The sequence below is a fragment of the Coregonus lavaretus genome (assembly GCF_964263955.1).
Source record: "Coregonus lavaretus genome assembly, chromosome: 2".
Taxonomy (NCBI): Eukaryota; Metazoa; Chordata; class Actinopteri; order Salmoniformes; family Salmonidae; genus Coregonus; species Coregonus lavaretus.
Genome location: NC_139989.1, coordinates 76,573,284 through 76,593,532, shown reverse-complemented (window position 1 = coordinate 76,593,532; position 20,249 = coordinate 76,573,284). Strand labels below are relative to the sequence as shown.

General features: G+C 41.4%; 2 protein-coding genes across 2 annotated transcripts in view; one reads left to right on the top strand and one right to left on the bottom strand.

Annotated features, from left to right (window-relative positions):
- LOC311141418 (NLR family CARD domain-containing protein 3-like) overlaps positions 1-20,249 on the bottom strand; it is a 78,382-nt gene that overhangs the window by 40,262 nt on the left and 17,871 nt on the right. The gene's annotated exons all lie outside the window — the stretch shown is intronic.
- LOC311098816 (NLR family CARD domain-containing protein 3-like) lies at positions 1,107-13,634 on the top strand (the record flags this gene model as incomplete). Its single annotated transcript, XM_084139386.1, has 9 exons — positions 1,107-1,129; positions 5,713-5,800; positions 6,316-6,399; positions 6,529-6,757; positions 7,539-9,333; positions 9,616-9,789; positions 11,036-11,209; positions 12,422-12,468; positions 12,893-13,634. The coding sequence occupies 9 exons, from the start codon at positions 1,107-1,109 to the stop codon at positions 13,414-13,416; spliced, it is 3,138 nt and encodes a 1,045-aa protein (XP_083995512.1). The 3' UTR covers positions 13,417-13,634.

Below are 20,249 nucleotides of genomic sequence, written 5' to 3'. Positions count from 1 at the left end.
GAACTGTCCGCGTCCACGTACGGTTTGGCGCCAAGCATATTGTCCAGTTACGCGCAGAGTGGTCTGAGGTGATCTTGGGGAATAACGACGGAGTTCGATACAGTGTTGAGACACCGAAGTTTATTGTTCAATTTGCTTTTTTTGCGTAATGGTCAGTGACAGTATGAGTGTAGCCAGATCCTTTTCACTCGCTATTCTTGTTTAATTGTGTGGTTCACCGGATTCGTCATCATCCTCGAAGGACAGACGAACGACCTGCTAGCTAGCCAAGCTAGTCGGTACAGCTAGCTAAGCTAGCTACTCTACCAGCAGCATCCTAGTGACCCTCTTTACCACTACATCATCACCGGCTGCCTGCATTTCTTGTGGACCGATGAAGCTCCCTGGTTGTTTCTTCCACCTGTTAAATACCGTGGAGTGCTTCTCCCTCTCTCGTTGACAGATGCTGGCCTACGGTCCCTCTGTCCGGTTCTCCTCTCTTCACTAGATGGACGGTAACTTTTGTGTTTAACCCCTCTGTGTCCAAGGACTGAACTTTTGAATATTATTTTCGGGGCACCTCAAGTGACATTTTTTACAACGTTTATTTCTGATAAAATTAGTTCATTGCATCCGCCATGGAGACCAGTTTCATAATATTACCTTCTGTCCCTGGTTATGAAGTAATCGCGAAAAAACGAGCCTTATGTTTGGGCATTTTTCACCCTACCAGCTCCTATTAGTTCTATTGAGCTCCGTGACACCGACTCGCCTTCAGAACGTTCTATTCCCAGCCCATTGTTCTGCGTCACAATGCCAGCTTCACTATTGTTATCAATGAGACCTGCCTGCGTTAACCCTGTAGGTTTACCTCAGGTAACTTATTATTAACAAGGTTACGGCTACTTGGTGAGCGTTAACCCTGTAGGTTTACCTCAGGTACCTTATTACTAACAAGGTTACGGCTACTTGGTGAGCGTTAACCCTGTGGGTTTACCTCAGGTAACTTATTATTACCAAGGTTACGGCTACTTGGTGAGCGTTAACCCTGTAGGTTTACCTCAGGTAACTTATTATTAACAAGGCTACGGCTACTTTGTGAGCGCGCACAGTATTCAACTGTGGGCATGTTGTGGTCACCAATAGCGAGGTGAGACACAGTTAAGGAGGCAATGGCTGGCGGATAGCCATCAAACATTAAACATTTTCTGGTCATGGTTAGCCGTATTTGTTTGTTTTTTAAATTGTACAATCTAAACAAACCGCATGTCCCTGTCCTCTTTTTCAAGATGTGGCCGATTTTAAACAGCCAGAATACATTTTTAAATTAAGAAATAACCATTTTTTTGACGACTTGTGGTTTCTAAATGGCTGCTGGATAATTTGATATGCATCGAAATCTTCGTTCATAGGCATCAAATTGAGCGAATGCTGCGCAGGTTCACTGAGTTGCAAACCAAATGGGTATAATGGGGTGATTGTTGTCTAATCGGGTGGTCTAGCTAATGGATTTGTAGATCAGACGCAGTTGCTACCTCAGATTATGAGCCTAAGCCTAGCAAGTGTCATGAAGTGTCAGGTCTCTTGCAGTGGTCTAAGGCCACTAGAGATCCTGGTTCGAATACAGACTGTTGTAGCCGGCCGCGACCGGGAGACCAGTGACTAAAAAAAAATGTAAATGTAATGAATTAGTTATGTAGTACCCACATACGGCCACAAGGAGGAGCAAGAGTGCCATAAACCCATACTGTTTTTTGCCATATAAACCCTAAACCTAAAAATTAATCAAATGTATTTATAAAGCCCTTTTTACATCAGCAGATGTCACAAAGTGCTATACAGACACTCTTACCCTACTTATAACCTATTTTAGCCATAACCCCTAATTCTAGGGTAGGGGAGCCTAGAACACTTTTAGAAAGTATTTTAATAATAATATTATCTTAGTAAATACAATTATAGTATTAAATAGCGTTTTGATTATTTTGTTGTTATTTTATTATATATATTATTGCAAGGCAGAACACTTGATAAACATTAGTTTTATTTTTCAAATGTGGTTTGAACTGGGTGACCTAGTAACCTCTATGTGAAAGTCCAGAAATTGGCGTGGGACAGGTGGGTCAGGTTTGAGACTGATCTAAGGAATTAACAAGAAAAATACACTTTATTTCTCTGCTGCCTCATCAAGACTATATGTCCCATGATTTTCTAAAATGGTCACTCATTACTTTAGTTAGCTATATATCTCGTATTAGGCCTGTGATACTTTTGGAAGAGCAACAAAATAGTGCCTATAGCAGGTGTTGAACCCCGGGTAAATAATCACTAGTCAGATGCACTAACCTCAACCCTAGTTTACATGCATTATAGAAAATAATCTTAATATCTGATATTGGGAGTAAATAACCTTGGAATAGAAAAGACGAGTGCATCTTCCAGCCCGCAAATAAAATACATCAAATCATATCAAATGTTATTTGTCACATACACGTGTTTAGCAGATGTTATAGCGGGTGTAGCGAAATGCTTGTGCTTCTAGTTCCGACAGTGCAGTAATATCTAACAAGTAATATCTAACAATTTCACAACATATACCCAATACACACAAAACTAGTAAGGAATGGAATTTAAGAATATATACATATATGGACAAGCAATGACAGAGCGGCATGGACTAAGATACAGTAAAATATTATAGAATACAGTATATACACATGAGATGAGTAGTGCAATATATGTAAACATTATTAAAGTGAACAGTGATTTCAATAGGCAGCAGCAGCCTCTAATGTGCTAGTGATGGCTATTTAACAGTCTGATGGCCTTGAGATAGAATATGTTTTTCATTCTCTCAGTCCCAGCTTTGATGCACCTGTACTGACCTCGCTATTGGATGATAGCGGGGTGAACAGGCAGTGGCTCGGGTGGTTGATGAATCTGACTATGAATGAATGTACTAGGAAAATACGTTTTTCTCGACGAGAGGTGACTAAATTAATGTTCATGCTTATTGCGTTAGCAGTGTGTAAAGGGACAGTAAAAAGCGTGTGCAGGAGTTTTCCTGTGAGGGGGAGTGGTGGTGTATCCAGGGAGAAACTAAACTAACCTTCTGAAATGTCATTTGTGGTCTTATGCTGCCATCTATTGGAATTATTTAGCAACTGCAGTAGTACTGAATAAAGTGTATATCCTTACTAAAGTAGTAATTACTCAGAATTACAAAATATGACATTTTCTAGTTCATTTTACCACTTACAACAATAAAATAACAATTTATAGCATAGCACAATGAAACTGACATAAACCAAAAACAACATACATTTATTTAATTATAAAAAATAAATAAAAAACGATGTATTTAGATGGGTGACATTATCTGCCAAAGTAACACCTCGATCAAGCGTTCTTTTTGATTATTATTACTGTGTAAAACCTAGCAGTACTACTTATTTCTCTGAGAGTGAGGCAGATATATATTATTACTGTGTAAAACCTAGCAGTACTACTTATTTCTCTGAGAGTGAGGAAGATATATTATTACAGTGTAAAACCTAGCAGTACTACTTATTTCTCTGAGAGTGAGGCAGGTATATTATTACTGTGTAAAACCTAGTAGTACTACTTATTTCTATGAGAGTGAGGCAGATATGTAGTATTTAGCAAAAAACATGATTATTTTTCTCTCTGAAATGAAACCATCATGTGATAGATTTTAAACAAATACATGTCTGTCATTGAACAACCCCATACCATGATTAGATAGTGAAAAAACACACCAATCTCTTTCATAATTTCTTTAAACAATAAAAGCTCATTTACCAACATTTCTGAAAATGGATATATAGCGTTTTGGAATGAAACTCTTCTTATGTTTCCCCATCTGAGCTCAGAGTAGATGAGAGATGTAATGTTTGTCTCTGTTGTGTTGAAGCCCAATCAAGCAGGAGAGACCAGCCTCCCCTGTACCCAGCTGTGTGTCCATGAAGAGTGACTGGTCTATGAGTCAACCTATAAACTTTAGAGAGGGAGACTTTTCTACTGAACAAAGGTAAGAAGAACACATGGGTCATGGTCAGTGAGTTTAACAACACTGTCTCTAGTAATTTCTCCTCTCCCATTTTCCCATTTATTTTTGTTGTTTTCATAATCCATAGGCTAAACCTTTTTTCCATTTTCATAGTCCTGAAACAATATTAAACTAACACTAAATTCCCTCCCTGTGTGTGTGTGTGTGTGTGTGTGAGTGAGTGAGTGAGTGTGTGTGTGTGTGTGTGTGTGTGTGTGTGTGTGTGTGTGTGTGTGTGTGTGTGTGTGTGTGTGTGTGTGTGTGTGTGTGTGTGTGTGTGTGTGTGTGTGTGTGTGTGTGCACTCCCTGGATGAGGAGATGTAATCTCTATCCTGATTGCCTAGTCACTTTTACCCCTACCTACATGTACATATTACCTCAACTACCTGGTACCCCTGCACATTGACTCAGTACTGGTACTCCTTGTATATAGTCAAGTTATTACGTCAACTACCTGGTACCCCTGCACATTGACTCAGTACTGGTACTCCTTGTATATAGTCTAGTTATTACCTCAACTACCTGGTACCCTGCACATTGACTCAGTACTGGTACTCCTTGTATATAGTCTAGTTATTACCTCAACGACCTGGTACCCCTGCACATTGACTCAGTACTGGTACTCCTTATAGCCTCATTATTGTTATTTTATTATGTTACTATTTCCTTTTTTATTTAGTGAATTTTTGTGACTTTTTAACTCTGCATTGTTGGGAAAGGGCTCGTAAGTAAGCATTTCACGGTAAAGTATACCCCTGTTGTATTCGGCGCATGTGAGAAATACAATTTGATTTGATTTGAAGCTCATGCGCAGAAATACGTCATTGGGTCTAATGGTCGTCTTGTGCTGAACTGCACATGTGCAGGCCGTCAAATCAAAGGCACTCCTTCGATATAAAGTTGTTTATGACTAACACACTTTCACGAGGTTGAAGTAATAATGTGTTCAACTACTGAAGACAGAACATTTAGAAAATGAACAAATCAATCTAACCGAATTTGATTTGTCACATGCGCCGAATACAACATGTGTAGACCTCACCGTGAAATGCTTACTGAAGAGCCCTTAACCAACAAAGCAGAGTTTTTAAATAAGTAACTAAGAAACTTTTTTCTGCTAAATAAACTAACAACTAAGGAAGGCGTTTTTACTTTTCAAGTGTTAATAACAATAGTTTTCTGAAACAGCTCAGAGATTTAACAATGCTCCTACGAAGATGCTAATGAGGAACTTGGCCTTAAAATGCTTTTGGGAAACCGGACCCTATATAAATACATCTGCTAAATGACTAAAATGTAAAATGTAAATGTTTTACATACAGATCTCATATTACTGTGTTGAATTATTATTTTTAAATATTTAAATATTGATGTCACAAGTGTATCATTTGTACAGTTCTTTATTAAAAATGTAGTTATTTGTTACATTTGCATGTGTAAAATCTAGCAAACATTTGTCTCTCTGAAATGAAACCGTTAAGTGATAGATTTTAAACAAATACATGTCTCCAATCTCTTTCATAATTTCTTTAAACAACAAAAGCTACTTTACGAACATTTCTGAAAATGGATATATAGCGTTTTGGAATGAAACTCTTCTCATGATTCCCCATCTGAGCTCAGAGTAGATGAGAGACGTAATGTTTGTCTCTGTTGTGTTGAAGCCCAATCAAGCAGGAGAGACCAGCCTCCCCTGTACCCAGCTGTGTGTCCATGAAGAGTGACCGGTCTATGGAGCCTCCTATGAAGTTTAGAGAGGGAGACTTTTCTACTGAACAAAGGTAAGAAGAACTCATGGGTCATGGTCAGTGAGTTAAACAACACTTTTCAGTTGGTAGAGCATGGCGTTTGCAACGCCAGGGTTGTGGGTTCGATTCCCACGGGGGGCCAGTATGAAAAAAATTATAGAAAAATGTAATCACTAACTGTAAGTTGCTCTGGATAAGAGCGTCTGCTAAATGACTAAAAATGTTTTAAAAAATGTAAATGTCTCTAGTCATTTCTCCTCTCCCATTTATTTTTGTTGTTTTCATAATCCATAGGCTAAACCTTTTTTCCATTTTCATAGTCCTGAAACAATATTAAACAAACAAAACATTCCCTTCCTGTGTGTGTGTGTGTGTGTGTGTGTGTGTGTGTGTGTGTGTGTGTGTGTGTGTGTGTGTGTGTGTGTATGTGTGTGTGTGTGTGTGTGTGTGTGTGTGTGTGTGTGTGTTTGTGTGTGTGTCCCTGAAAGAGGAAATGTAATCTCATGTTTTGTCCACAGAAACCAACAGGAGAGATCAGAGTCAGAGATTCTCAGTGGTCAGTCTTCCCAGAGTCATCAAACAGACCTGGCCTCCATATTCAGTGTATGTGGTCCTGTTATGTACATTTGTTTTTGTTTACATTAAGTAAAATTGATCTGTCAATCATTCATTAATGTGTTAATGAGAAAGCATTTAGTCTCTTGCTTAACTTATTTACTTGATTTATTTCAGTTGCTTGAAGAGAATATTATGACATTTGTGAAGAACGAGCTGAAGATGTTCAAGAGGATTCTTAGTCCAGAACTCCCAGAAGGCTTTGAGAGTCAGAAGCAGGATAAGGAAGTGGTGGATGCTGAAGATGAGAAGCAGGAGAGCAGTGCCAGAGAGGGGGCTCTGAAGATCACACTGCACGTCCTGAGGAAAATGAACCAGAAGGAGCTTGCTGACACACTGGAGAAAAGTAAGAGCTGTCTGCCTCATGTTGAATGCTGTTTTAGAACATTTAAAAGCTGTAGCTAAAGTACAGCTAAAGTAGCTGTGTAATTCAATGATATTGTAGCAGCCTTAACGCAACCCCTAGTGACCTCATCAAGTAGCAGCAAGGATGTGTTGTGTTGATTAATTGAGAGAGAGAGAGAGAGAGAGAGAGAGAGAGAGAGAGAGAGAGAGAGAGAGAGAGAGAGAGAGAGAGAGAGAGAGAGAGAGAGAGAGAGATAATACCAATAATAATATAATCAGTCACACTAGTCTGTAATGCATTATGAAAACATTTACACATTTATACAGTAAGAGTACACAGTATTCAGTTAAAGTAAGAGCTGTCTGCCTCATGTTGAATGCTGTTTTAGAAAAAAACATTTAAAAGCTGTAGCTAAAGTACAGCTAAAGTAGCTGTGTAACTCAGTGATATTGTAGCAGCCTTAACACAACACCTAGTGACCTCATCAAGTAGCAGCAGGGATGTGTTGTGTTGTGTTGTGTTGAAGAGAGAGAGAGAGAGAGAGAGAGAGAGAGAGAGAGAGAGAGAGAGAGAGAGAGAACATTAATAACCATCAATAATACCAATAATTATATAATCAGTCACACCAGTGTGTAATGCATTATGAAAACATTTACAGATTTATACAGACAGTTAAGGGAATAAATTATTATAATGTACAACTTTATAACACAGTCCAACAATGCTGTAGGCATTAAAACATACGTAATATTAATATCCTCTGTGTTATTTCTAGATTCAGATGAGCTTGCTGTGATTTGCCAACGTGAACTCAAATCTAATCTAAAGAAGAAGTTTCAATGTGTATTTGAGGGGATCGCTAAACAAGGAAACCCAACACTTCTCAATAAGATCTACACAGAGCTCTACATCACAGAGGGTGGAACAGGAGAGGTCAATAATGAACATGAGCTGAGACAGATTGAGACAACAACCAGGAAACAAGCAAGACCAGAGACTGCAATCAAATGTAACGACATCTTCAAACCCTTAACTGGACAAGACAAACTTATCAGAACTGTGCTGACAAAGGGAGTCGCTGGCATAGGAAAAACAGTCTCTGTGCAGAAGTTCATTCTGGACTGGGCTGAAGGAAAAGCAAATCAGGATGTCCAATTTGTATTTTCATTCCCTTTTCGGGAGCTGAATTTGATGAAAGCTGAAAAACACACTTTCATTGAACTTCTCAATCACTTCTCAAAGGAAACCAAAGAATCAAGAATCTCCAACTACGACAAGTACAAAGTTCTGTTCATCTTTGATGGTCTGGATGAGTGCCGACTGCCCTTAGACTTCCAGAAGAACAAGATTTGTTTTGACGTCACTGAGTCAACCTCAGTGGATGTTCTGCTGACAAATCTCATCAAGGGAAATCTGCTTCCCTCTGCTCTCCTCTGGATAACTACCCGACCTGCAGCAGCCAATCAGATCCCTTCAGGGTGTGTTGACCAGGTGACAGAGGTACGAGGGTTCAATGACCCACAGAAGGAGGAGTACTTCAAGAAGAGATTCAGTGATGAGGACCTGGCCAGCAGAATCATCTCACACATAAAGACATCAAGGAGCCTCCACATCATGTGCCACATTCCAGTCTTCTGTTGGATTTCTGCAACAGTCCTTGAACACATGTTGAGTACAGACAAGAAAGAAGAGATGCCAAAGACTATCACTGAGATGTACACACACCTTGTGGAGTTTCATACCAAACAGAATAATGAAAAGTATCTTGGGAAAGAAGAGACAGGTCCACACTGGAATAAAGAGAGCATTCTGTCACTGGGAAAACTGGCTTTTCAACAGCTTGTGAAGGGCAATCTGATTTTCTATGAAAAAGACCTGAAAGAGGCTGGCATTGATGTCAATGAAGCCTCAGTGTACTCAGGATTGTGCACACAGCTCTTTAAAGAGGAATGTGGGCTGTACCAGGACAAGGTGTACTGCTTCGTGCATCTGAGCATTCAGGAGTTTCTGGCTGCTGTATATGTGTTCCTGTCATTCATCAACAACAATGAGAATCTAATGGCCAAACCTCAATCAACGTCCAGCAACTTTTCTGTGAGGATCAGACACAAGCGTAAAGTTACTTTGTACAAGAGTGCTGTGGATAAAGCCTTACAATGTGAGACGGGAAACCTGGACCTGTTCCTCCGCTTCCTTCTGGGCCTCTCACTGGAGTCCAATCAGAAGCTCTTACGAGGTCTACTGACAAAGACAAGAAGCTGCTCACAGAGCCATGAAGAAACAGTCAAGTACATCAAGAAGAATATCAGGAAGAATCCCTCTCCAGAGAGGTGCATCAATCTGTTCCACTGTCTGAATGAACTGAATGATCATTCTCTAGTGGAGGAGATCCAAAGATACCTGAGCTCAGGAAGTCTCTCAGAAGCCAAACTGTCACCTGCACAGTGGTCAGCTCTGGTCTTTGTGTTGCTGACTTCAGAAAAGGAGCTGGATGTGTTTGACCTGAAGAAATACTCCAGATCAGAGGAAGGTCTTCTGAGGCTGCTGCCAGTGGTCAAAGCCTCCAGAGCTGCTCTGTGAGTACATAAAATTACATTTAAGTACTAATCATCAGGAAGAAATATTCAGTTCAGAGAAATATATGTATTATAATATGTATATAATATATACTGAAAAACATTGAATCAATGCATTGATGTTCACATTTGTATAACATTATGACCATACCATTCTAGGAGACGGAAGATGAATCTATATGTTGTTTAAGAGAATAAACCAAATGCATCTGCCATTGTCCTTCTACACTACTGGTGTTAAATTAACAGTGTGTTTGTGAAATCATGATGATGTCTTTGCAGGCTGTCAGGCTGTGGAGTCACCGAGGAAGGCTGTGGTTCTCTGGTCTCAGCTCTGAAGTCAAACCACTCACACCTGAGAGAGCTGGACCTGAGTAACAATGACCTGAAGGATTCAGGAGTGAAGCTGCTCTCTGCTGGACTGGGGAATCCCCATTGTAAACTGGAGACTCTGAGGTCAGTATTCCTGTAGTTGGTCAACAAGTGATAACTGTTCACCAGATCCACATGTGTTTACCAGGCACACATAGTCCACACCATATTTGTTTGGACAGTGAAGCTTACAGTTTTACATTTGGTGCTATGCTCCAGCATTTTGGATTTGGGATATAATGTTTCATATTAGGCAACAGTACAGAAAGTCACCTTTTAGTTGAGGATATTTTCATACATATCTGTGTTACTGTTTAAAAATGAAATCACTTTATGTGTCTAGTTCTCCCATTTGAAAAAGTTAATAATTTGGACATATTCACTTATATTGTATTAAAGTAGTCATAAGTTTAGTATTTGGTCCCATATTCCTTACCTGCAGTGATTACATCAAGCTTGTGATTCTACAAACTTGTTGAATGCATTTGCAGTTTGTTTTGGTTGTGTTTTGGATGATGTTTTTCCCAATAGAAACTGAATGGTGGATAATGTCCTGTCATTTTGGAGTCACTTCACTTGTATTGTCAGTAAGAATAGAAGATGTTTCTGAACACTTCTACATTCATGTGGATGCTTCCATGATTATGAATAATCATGAATGAATCGTGAATGATGATGAATGAGAAAGTTACAGAGGAACAAGGATCATACCCCATCTGTTATTGGTAATGGTGAGAGGTTAGCATGTTTTGTTGTAGCCTCTGTAACTTTCACACTCATTATTATTCATGATTCATTCATGATTTTTCTTAATCAAGGCATCATTAGGATTAATTTAGTAGTGTTTAGAAACGTGTTATCTACTCACAGAAAAAAAGTGCTTTAATTTCTAAATGGTGAAACAGATATATATGAAAATACCCTCAAATAAAAGGTGACATTATATACTGTCACCTCATATGAAACATTTGATCTCAAATCCAAAATGCTGGAGTATAGAGCCACATTTAAAATGTTAGCTTCACTGTCAAAATAGATATGGTGTGGACTGTATACTCAATACAATCTAAATCTGATACCTCATTGTCTGTCTTTTGACTGATACTGCTTTTAAAACTGCTCTGGTCAGTCTACTCAAATATTTGTGCTATACATGTTTCTCTCTACAAGCAATATTATGATAATTTCTAATAATGATTCATTAATTTATGAATAGATACGGCAGGTTTCAGGACACTGATGTATCTGCAAATGTAGAAAAAATATACTGCCACTATTTTCACCACCAAAGAATAGCAGTGTGGTTTTAATATGATTTGACTCTTTGCAGGCTGTCAGGCTGTCTAGTCACAGAAGAAGGCTGTGCTTCTCTGGTCTCAGCTCTGAAGTCAAACCCCTCACACCTGAGAGAGCTGGACCTGAGCTACAATCACCCAGGAGACTCAGGAGTCAGACTGCTCTCTGCTGGACTGGAGGATCCACACTGCAGACTGGAGAAACTCAAGTATGTAGAGGGTTTATGTCAATGTTCATATCAGACATGTTGGAGTTATCAGGCTAGTTAAGACAAACATTCTGACCACCATTTGGACTAAGTTATATAAAGACTGTGTGTGTGTGTCCAGTGTGTGTGTATGTGTCCAGTGTGTGTCCTGTGTGTGTGTTTGTGTATCCAGTGTGTGTGTGTGTGTGTGTGTGTGTGTGTGTGTGTGTGTGTGTGTGTGTGTGTGTGTGTGTGCAGTGTGTGTGCAGTGTGTCCAGTGTGTGTGTGTGTGTGTGTCCGGTGTGTGTGTGTGTTTGTCCTGTGTGTGTGTGTCTGTGTGTGTCCAGTGTGTGTGTGTGTGTGTGTGTGTATAGTGTGTGTGTGTTTGTCCAGTGTGTGTTTGTGTGTGTGTGTGTGTGTGTGTGTGTGTGTGTGTGTGTGTGTGTGTGTGTGTGTGTGTGTGTGTGTGTGTGTGTGTGTGTGTGTGTGTGTGTGTGTGTGTGTGTGTCCAGTGTGTGTGTGTGTGCGTGTATCAGTACACATACTGGACACACACACACACTGGACACACATACACACTGGACACACACACACACACTGGACACACACACACACACACACACACACACACACACACACACACACACACACACACACACACACACACTGGAAACACACACACTGGACACATACACACAAAAACACACTGGACACACACACATACACTAGACACACACACACACACACACACACACTAGACATACACACACACTGGACACACATACACACACTGGACAAACACACACACACACACACACTGGACACACACACACACACACACAGGACACACACATACTGGACACACAAACACACACACTTGACATACACACACACACTGGACAGACACCGGACACACACACACACACACACACACACACACACACACACACACACACACACACACACACACACACACACAAACACACACACACACACACAAATAGGAAACACACACTGGAAACACACACACTGGACAAACACACACATTGGACACACACACACTGGCCCCACACACACACACAAAAAGGAAACACACACACACACACACTGGAAACACACACACTGGACACACAAACACACTTGGACAAAGTTATATGCTGACTGTGTGTGTGTGTGTGTGTGAGTTAAGGTGTATCCCTCAATGACTGTCTGTTCTTCTGCTTACCGCTACAGTGTGGAACATGGTGGAGAGAACACAATGAAACCTGGACTTAGAAAATGTGAGTGTTGACTGCTGTGAAGAATATGACTAAGAATAAGTCTTAATTCAAGTGAAGTCAAAGTCAATGACCACCATCATTACTTACTTGGTCACATTAAATATCAGCTGTAGTTCTACAGAAGCACAAATCAGGGACACCAAAGTTTACAAAGAGTTGCTTTGACAATGTGTGTGTCTGTGTGTGTGTGTGTGTGTGTGTGTTCAGGATGTGTGTGTGTGTGTGTGTGTGTAATTAATGGGAATAAGTGTGTTTTATATTACCATACAGTATAACATATGATCATTCAACAAGTCTCAAGTTACCTTAACTTCTCCTTTTGATACCTAGAAACATCTACATTAAATGAATTAGTGAAAAGTGAGTTAACATTCTAATATGAATGATGATGATTTCTAATATTGTGTCTGGTTTCATCCATCAGATGTCTGTGATCTCACACTGGACCCAAACACAGTAAACAGACACCTCTCTCTGTCTGAGGAGAACAGAAAGGTGACATGGAGGAGAGAGGAGCAGCCGTATCCTGATCACCCAGAGAGATTTGAGGACTGGAAACAGGTGCTGTGTAGAGAGGGTCTGACTGGACGCTGTTACTGGGAGGTAGAGTGGAATGGGAGAGGGGCTGATATAGGAGTGACATATAAAGGAATCAGCAGGAGAGGAAGGGGTAATGACTGTGTGATTGGATACAATAACAAGTCCTGGAGTCTGATATGCTCTGACAACAGTTACTCTGCCTGTCACAATGATAAGTCCACTACCATAGACGTCCCCTCCTCCAGCTCCCACAGAGTAGGAGTGTATCTGGACTGGCCAGCCGGCACTCTGTCCTTCTACAGAGTCTCCTCTGACACACTGACCCACCTGAACACATTCCACTCCACATTCACTGAGCCCCTCTATCCAGGGTTTTGGGTTAATGTTGACTCCTCAGTGTCCCTGTAAATAATAACCATGGTAACACTGACACACACACACACACTGGACACACTGGACACAAACACACACACTGGACACACACACACACACACACACACTGGACACACACACACACTGGACACACACACACACACTGGACACACACACACACACAGTGGACAGACACACACTGGACACACACAGTGGACAGACACATAATGGACACACACACACACTGGACACACACACACTGGATACACACACACACACACACACACTGGACACACACACACAGACAGTGGACAGACACACTGCGCACACACACACATTGGACACACACACACACTGGACACACACAAACACACTGAACACACATACATACACTGGAAACACACACACACTGAACACACACACACACTGAACACATACACACACTGAACACACACACACACTGAACACACACACACACACTGGACACACACAAACATACTGAACACACACACACACTGAACACACACACACACACTGAACACACACACACACACACTGAACACACACACACACTGAACACACACACACACTGAACACACACATACACTAGACACACACACACACTGAACACACAAACACACTGGACACACACAAACACACATCCACACACACACACACACACTGGACACACACACTGGACACACACACACACACACACACACACACACACAAACACTGGATTCACACACACACTGGACACACACACACACACACACTGGACACACACACACTGGACACACACACACACACACTGGACTCAAACACACACTGGACACACACACACACACAATGGACACACACACACACACTGGATACACACATACACATACTGGACACACACACACACACACTGGACACACACACACACTGGACAAACACACACACTGGACACACACACACGCTGGACACACACACACTGGACATGCACACACACTCACTGGACACACACACACACACTGGACACATTTCCATGTGTAGGATTTTGATGAAAGGAAATCCCATATACAGTGGGGGAAAAAAGCATTTAGTCAGCCACCAATTGTGCATGTTCGCCCACTTAAAAAGATGAGAGAGGCCTGTAATTTTCATCATAGGTACACGTCAACTATAACCGACAAATTGAGGAAAAAAAATCCAGAAAATCCCATTGTAGGATTTCTAATGTATTTATTTGCAAATTATGGTGGAAAATAAGTATTTGGTCACCTACAAACAAGCAAGATTTCTGGCTCTCACAGACCTGTAACTTCTTCTTTAAGAGGCTCCTCTGTCCTCCACTCATTACCTGTATTAATGGCACCTGTTTGAACTTGTTATCAGTATAAAAGACACCTGTCCACAACCTCAAACAGTCACACTGCAAACTCCACTATGGCCAAAACCAAAGAGCTGTCAAAGGACACCAGAAACAAAATTGTAGACCTGCACCAGGCTGGGAAGACTGAATCTGCAATAGGTAAGCAGCTTGGTTTGAAGAAATCAACTGTGGGAGCAATTATTAGGAAATTGAAGACATACAAGACCACTGATAATCTCCCTCGATCTGGGGCTCCACGCAAGATCTGTGGGGTCAAAATGATCACAAGAACAGTGAGCAAAAATCCCAGAACCACAGGGGGGACCTAGTGAATGACCTGCAGAGAGCTGGGACCAAAGTAACAAAGCCTACCATCAGTAACACACTACGCCGCCAGGGACTCAAATCCTGCAGTGCGAGACGTGTCCCCCTGTTAAGCCAGTACATGTCCAGGCCCGTCTGAAGTTTGCTAGAGTGCATTTGGATAATCCAGAAGAGGATTGGGAGAATGTCATATGGTCAGATGAAACCAAAATATAACTTTTTGGTAAAAACTCAACTCATCGTGTTTGGAGGACAAAGAATGCCATACCTATCCAAAGAACACCATACCTACTGTGAAGCATGGGGGTGGAAAAATCATGCTTTGGGGCTGTTTTTCTGCAAAGGGACCAGGACGACTGATCCATGTAAAGGAAAGAATGAATGGGGCCATGTATTGTGAGATTTTGAGTGAAAACCTCCTTCCATCAGCAAGGGCATTGAAGATGAAACGTGGCTGGGTCTTTCAGCATGACAATGATCCCAAACACACCGCCCGGGCAACGAAGGAGTGGCTTCGTAAGAAGCATTTCAAGGTCCTGGAGTGGCCTAGCCAGTCTCCAGATCTCAACCCCATAGAAAATCTTTGGAGGGAGTTGAAAGTCCGTGTTGCCCAGCGACAGCCCCAAAACATCACTGCTCTAGAGGAGATCTGCATGGAGGAATGGACCAAAATACCAGCAACAGTGTGTGAAAACCTTGTGAAGACTTACAGAAAACGTTTGACCTGTGTCATTGCCAACAAAGGGTATATAACAAAATATTGAGAAACTTTTTTTACTGACCAAATACTTATTTTCCACCATAATTTGCAAATAAATTCATTAAAAATCCTACAATGTGATTTTCTGGATTTTCTTTCCTCATTTTGTCTGTCATAGTTGACGTGTACCTATGATGAAAATTGCAGGCCTCTCTCACCTTTTTAAGTGGGAGAATTTGCACAATTGGTGGCTGACTAAATACTTTTTTCCCCACTGTAGGCTACTGGACAGGACTTTGCTATGGCATCTTCTGTTTGGGTGTCTCAGGTCAGGTTTGAGCCATGATCAGAATGTGTCTCTGTGTCTATTTCCAGCCCTGCCATTTCTACCTGTCCTGATCTAGTGTTTCACCCCTGACCTCCTCACACCGTCTCACTGTCCATGTCTGCTTTTAGCTCCCACCTCTACTTCACTGTGTTATAATGGACATTATGCTTGTTATGTCACCTCTGTAACCAGTTATCAAACATACTGACCTTTCTGACCCTATCCCATGGCCCTGCTTTCTACAACTGAACATTTAAATTCCTCTATGAGTTTTGTTTAGTGTCCATTTACATATTTATGTATTTGTTGAATATTGGGGTTGTGCTGCAGAGCATCATGGGGGTTTGTATGTGTTGAGATGATCACGTTCCAGATAAATGGTTGAACTGATTCCTGTCTCCTGTCTCATCATTATTGAATTGTTATACAGATGTGGACATAACAAAAGATTGGCGGTGAGTAAGTCTGAATCTACAGGAACAATTCTGTCTGGAAGAAGTGGGTTTTTACAACTGTTTAAAACTGTTATTTTCTGTGGTCCAGAATAGGCTAATGTTAGCACAGTGTATTGATAGCAGAGGCAAGTGCATAGTCTAGCTAGCTAAGAAAGAGAGTTAACATCGTCATGGACGGCAGAAAAGGACTGGAGACGGACGTCGGAGTGGGAAAACAACTTGATTAAAAGGGAGGAATATTATTCAACTGTGAAGACAAACCTTTTATTTAAATCTGCTAAATGAGCGAACTTAGGAGGAAACGTCAGTGAGTGAAGTGAATAAAGATCATGTGACTGAGGAAAATATTGCTGTGGTTGAGAACAATATTGAAGTGAGTGACAATCAGGAGCTAATTGAGAAATGAACAATTATTGGAATTGTTGGAAACATTGGACAGTTTGATAAAATTATTGAGCAGTGGAGCTCATATAAAGAACGGTTTGAATATTTTGTTCTTGTAAATGACATGGATCAGGACAACATTGTGCCTCCATGTTTTAGTGTAATGGGGCCAAAGACATTTAATTTACTAGGCAGCCTGCTACAGCCAGACAGAACAGGTAATAAAACGTATGGGGATATTGTGGAGATACTTAAAGGACATTTTTCACCAGAACCACTAATTACTAAGCATTTTCCTAGCTCGGTTGTGAGAACCAGTTATAGCCTTCAGTCCTAGTTTTGATGCACCTGCCTGTTTGCCTACCTGTGTATGACCATTGCCTGTCTGTGACCACGATTCCTGTCTTCTGTAAAGGCGTAATAAACACCTGCTGCGCTCTGCGCGTGAATCTACACCTTTTTCTCCCTGAGTATTCATTACAGTACCCTAATGTTAAGTGTCATAAATGTATAGTTATTAGGAGCATCTTTAAATATAATAAGAAAGAGGGAAAAAGATAGAAACTAAATGAAATGATGAAAGTATAAAATAGTAACCATCTGGTGAGCTAATACTCTGACCCTACCACAAACCCACCAACCCCCTCCCCAACTGAGGGAGTTAATAAACCATACCCTTTGACGCTAGTCTTTAAGCTAGATGTACCTGCTATGCATAGCATCGCCCCAAAGAGGTTCATTCTAAATTATATGTATATGGCATTAGAAGTGCATTGACTGTTCCCTGTAACATGAATATATTGTTAGTCGAGTCACAAAATACAATTTGAATCAAAGAGACAAACATCGGCAACAATAATGACTGGACTATTTAGCCCCACTTGAGCATGCCTCAACAACAACAACAACAACAACAACAGAGGATGTGTTCATAGTCACCAACAGCGCCTACCCGCACACACAAACGTCAACCAATCGGCATTTTTATTTATTTATTTATTTTTATTTCACCTTTATTTAACCAGGTAAGAAGCCAGTTGAGAACAAGTTCTCATTTACAACTGTGACCTGGCCAAGATAAAGCACCAAGGCGCCCTGAAACCTGCGCTGTGAAACAAACGCACCCAAGCAGCACAGGAAAAAAGACATCAAGCTATGATGAATAAATGAAAACCTTTACCAGACGATAACTATCATCCCTGAAATATAAAATAGAGACAATTAGTTACACAATCACCATCCTCCTGAGTTCACCCTCCCAACCCCCCATTATATATATTTATATACACATGTGTACACACACACAACTGTCCAGCTATCAGCTAGCTGGCAATTAGGTGTCCAGCCAGTGAGTAGCTTCTCCCTGCCTCGGTATCACTAACGCTAGCATACATCTCTAACAATAAACAAGCCAGCAAACGTAATAGTAGCTAAAAATTCCCTGAAGTAATATAAACACCATAGTTAGGCTTGAAACCCAGTCAAAAGCCACATCACTATTTAACCAAACCCCACTGGACCTCTATGGGTAAAATAAAAGTATCCAGAAAGAAAATGTAACTACCTGGCATAGTGTGGCTGTAGCTATAGTAACACCCTGGTAAACTTAGCGAGCTGGCTAAATAGCGCAGTCAACATTAGCTATGATACAACTTTACCTGGCCTGTCATTATGGCGCTAGCCATCTAGCCAGCCAGCCAGTCAACATTAGCTATGATCCAACTTTACCTGGCCTGTCATTATGGCGCTAGCCATCTAGCCAGCCAGCCAGCCGATCCTATGAGTCATTTGGTTGTATCCTCATGTTCTAACAGTTCACTATCCACTGTATCCAAGTTCAAAAGACAGTTCCTCCTGATGTAGTAGACGGGAACAAGTCAGGGAGTTCTTTCCTCATGTATGTTTCAGCCGTCTTCACAGAGTCAAATGTGCGCTCACCATTCTTGGTTTCCGTCCACAAAGTCGTCGGGTAGCAGCAGGCCGTATGCCGAGCCAGCCTGCCGCAGAAGCCTCTTCAGTGGGGAGAAAGCCATCCTCCTCTTGTGTAGTATGGGAGAAAGATCCGGAAAGATCATGATTCTGGCATCTCCGTACTTGAGCTCTCCCTTTGCTCGGGCAGCAGAGAGGATGCGGACAGTGTCCTGGTACCGTAGAAATGTAATGACAAATGCCCTGGGTGCAACCTGACCAGGCAGCCGCCTCCGTAGGGTGCGATGGGCCCTCTCCATTTCCAGTGGGTGCGCGGAAGGGGGTAGATCCAGAATTTTGGGACTCCATTCCTGTAGAAAGGAGATGGCATCTCTTCCCTCCACGGCCTCTGGGAAACATTGAAATCTCAAATTCGAGCACTTTTGGACAATTTCGTGAGAATCTAATTTCTCCTCGAGTTTAGAGATGCATCTTCCAACTTCTTGTGCATTTGATCCACTTCCTCTGGGACGTCCAGGATGGCAGCCTGTTGGCCAGCATGGTCTTTTTGTAACTTTGTCACTCGTTCCCTTTGTGACTTTCTGGTCTTCGTGGAGTTTATCGACCAGCACATCAATTTTGCTGAGGCGTTCAGAAAGTGTCTCTTGGATGTTAGTTATACCCTTGTCCATCACCATTCTGAACCATGCTGGTGCTTCTTCCGAGCTAGTGTAGTGTATTGACAATATGATGGTGTTAAAGGTTTTTAGATGGAACTGAAAGAATGTTGGTTGTTCAGGCCAGAGGGGGGATGTTTTATGATGTTATTTGAAATGTGCCGCTTGGAGGGTGACGCCCGAGGGGAGACTGGTGATTGGCCAGAAGAGGGGGTAACCCTTATTTTGGCATTGTCTATATAGGAAGGGTTTTAGACAATAAGCCCCAGAGCAGCAATTAGAATTGGAGGACACTGCTCTCCAGACCTCGGGAGTCTGTCACCCATGCTGAAGCTTGTGATCTGAATAAACCTTATGATCAACGTGCAGTATGAGCAGACTCCTTTTGTTCATCAGCAATAATTGCCACCATTCATCCGATACGACACTAGCATCCGCCGAGGCCGAAGAAGGGCTGTCAGACACTAGCGGTTCTGGGATGGGGGGCAGTGTCCCTGTGACAACAAGCTTGGACCCCCTTGTGGCCCCTCTAAATGCGGAGTCTGAAATATTATCACAGAATACATTTTTGCGATCATGTTCTTTATATTTTTTTTATTTTTTTACATCCGTTATTAGACAGTGGCAAAGCGGAACACTAAAGTAACCCAACACATTTTCTAGTGGGACTCCTTTAGGCGGAACACAACAGTATCGTACCACATGGATCTGCAAGTTTTTTTCTATTCATTAGTTG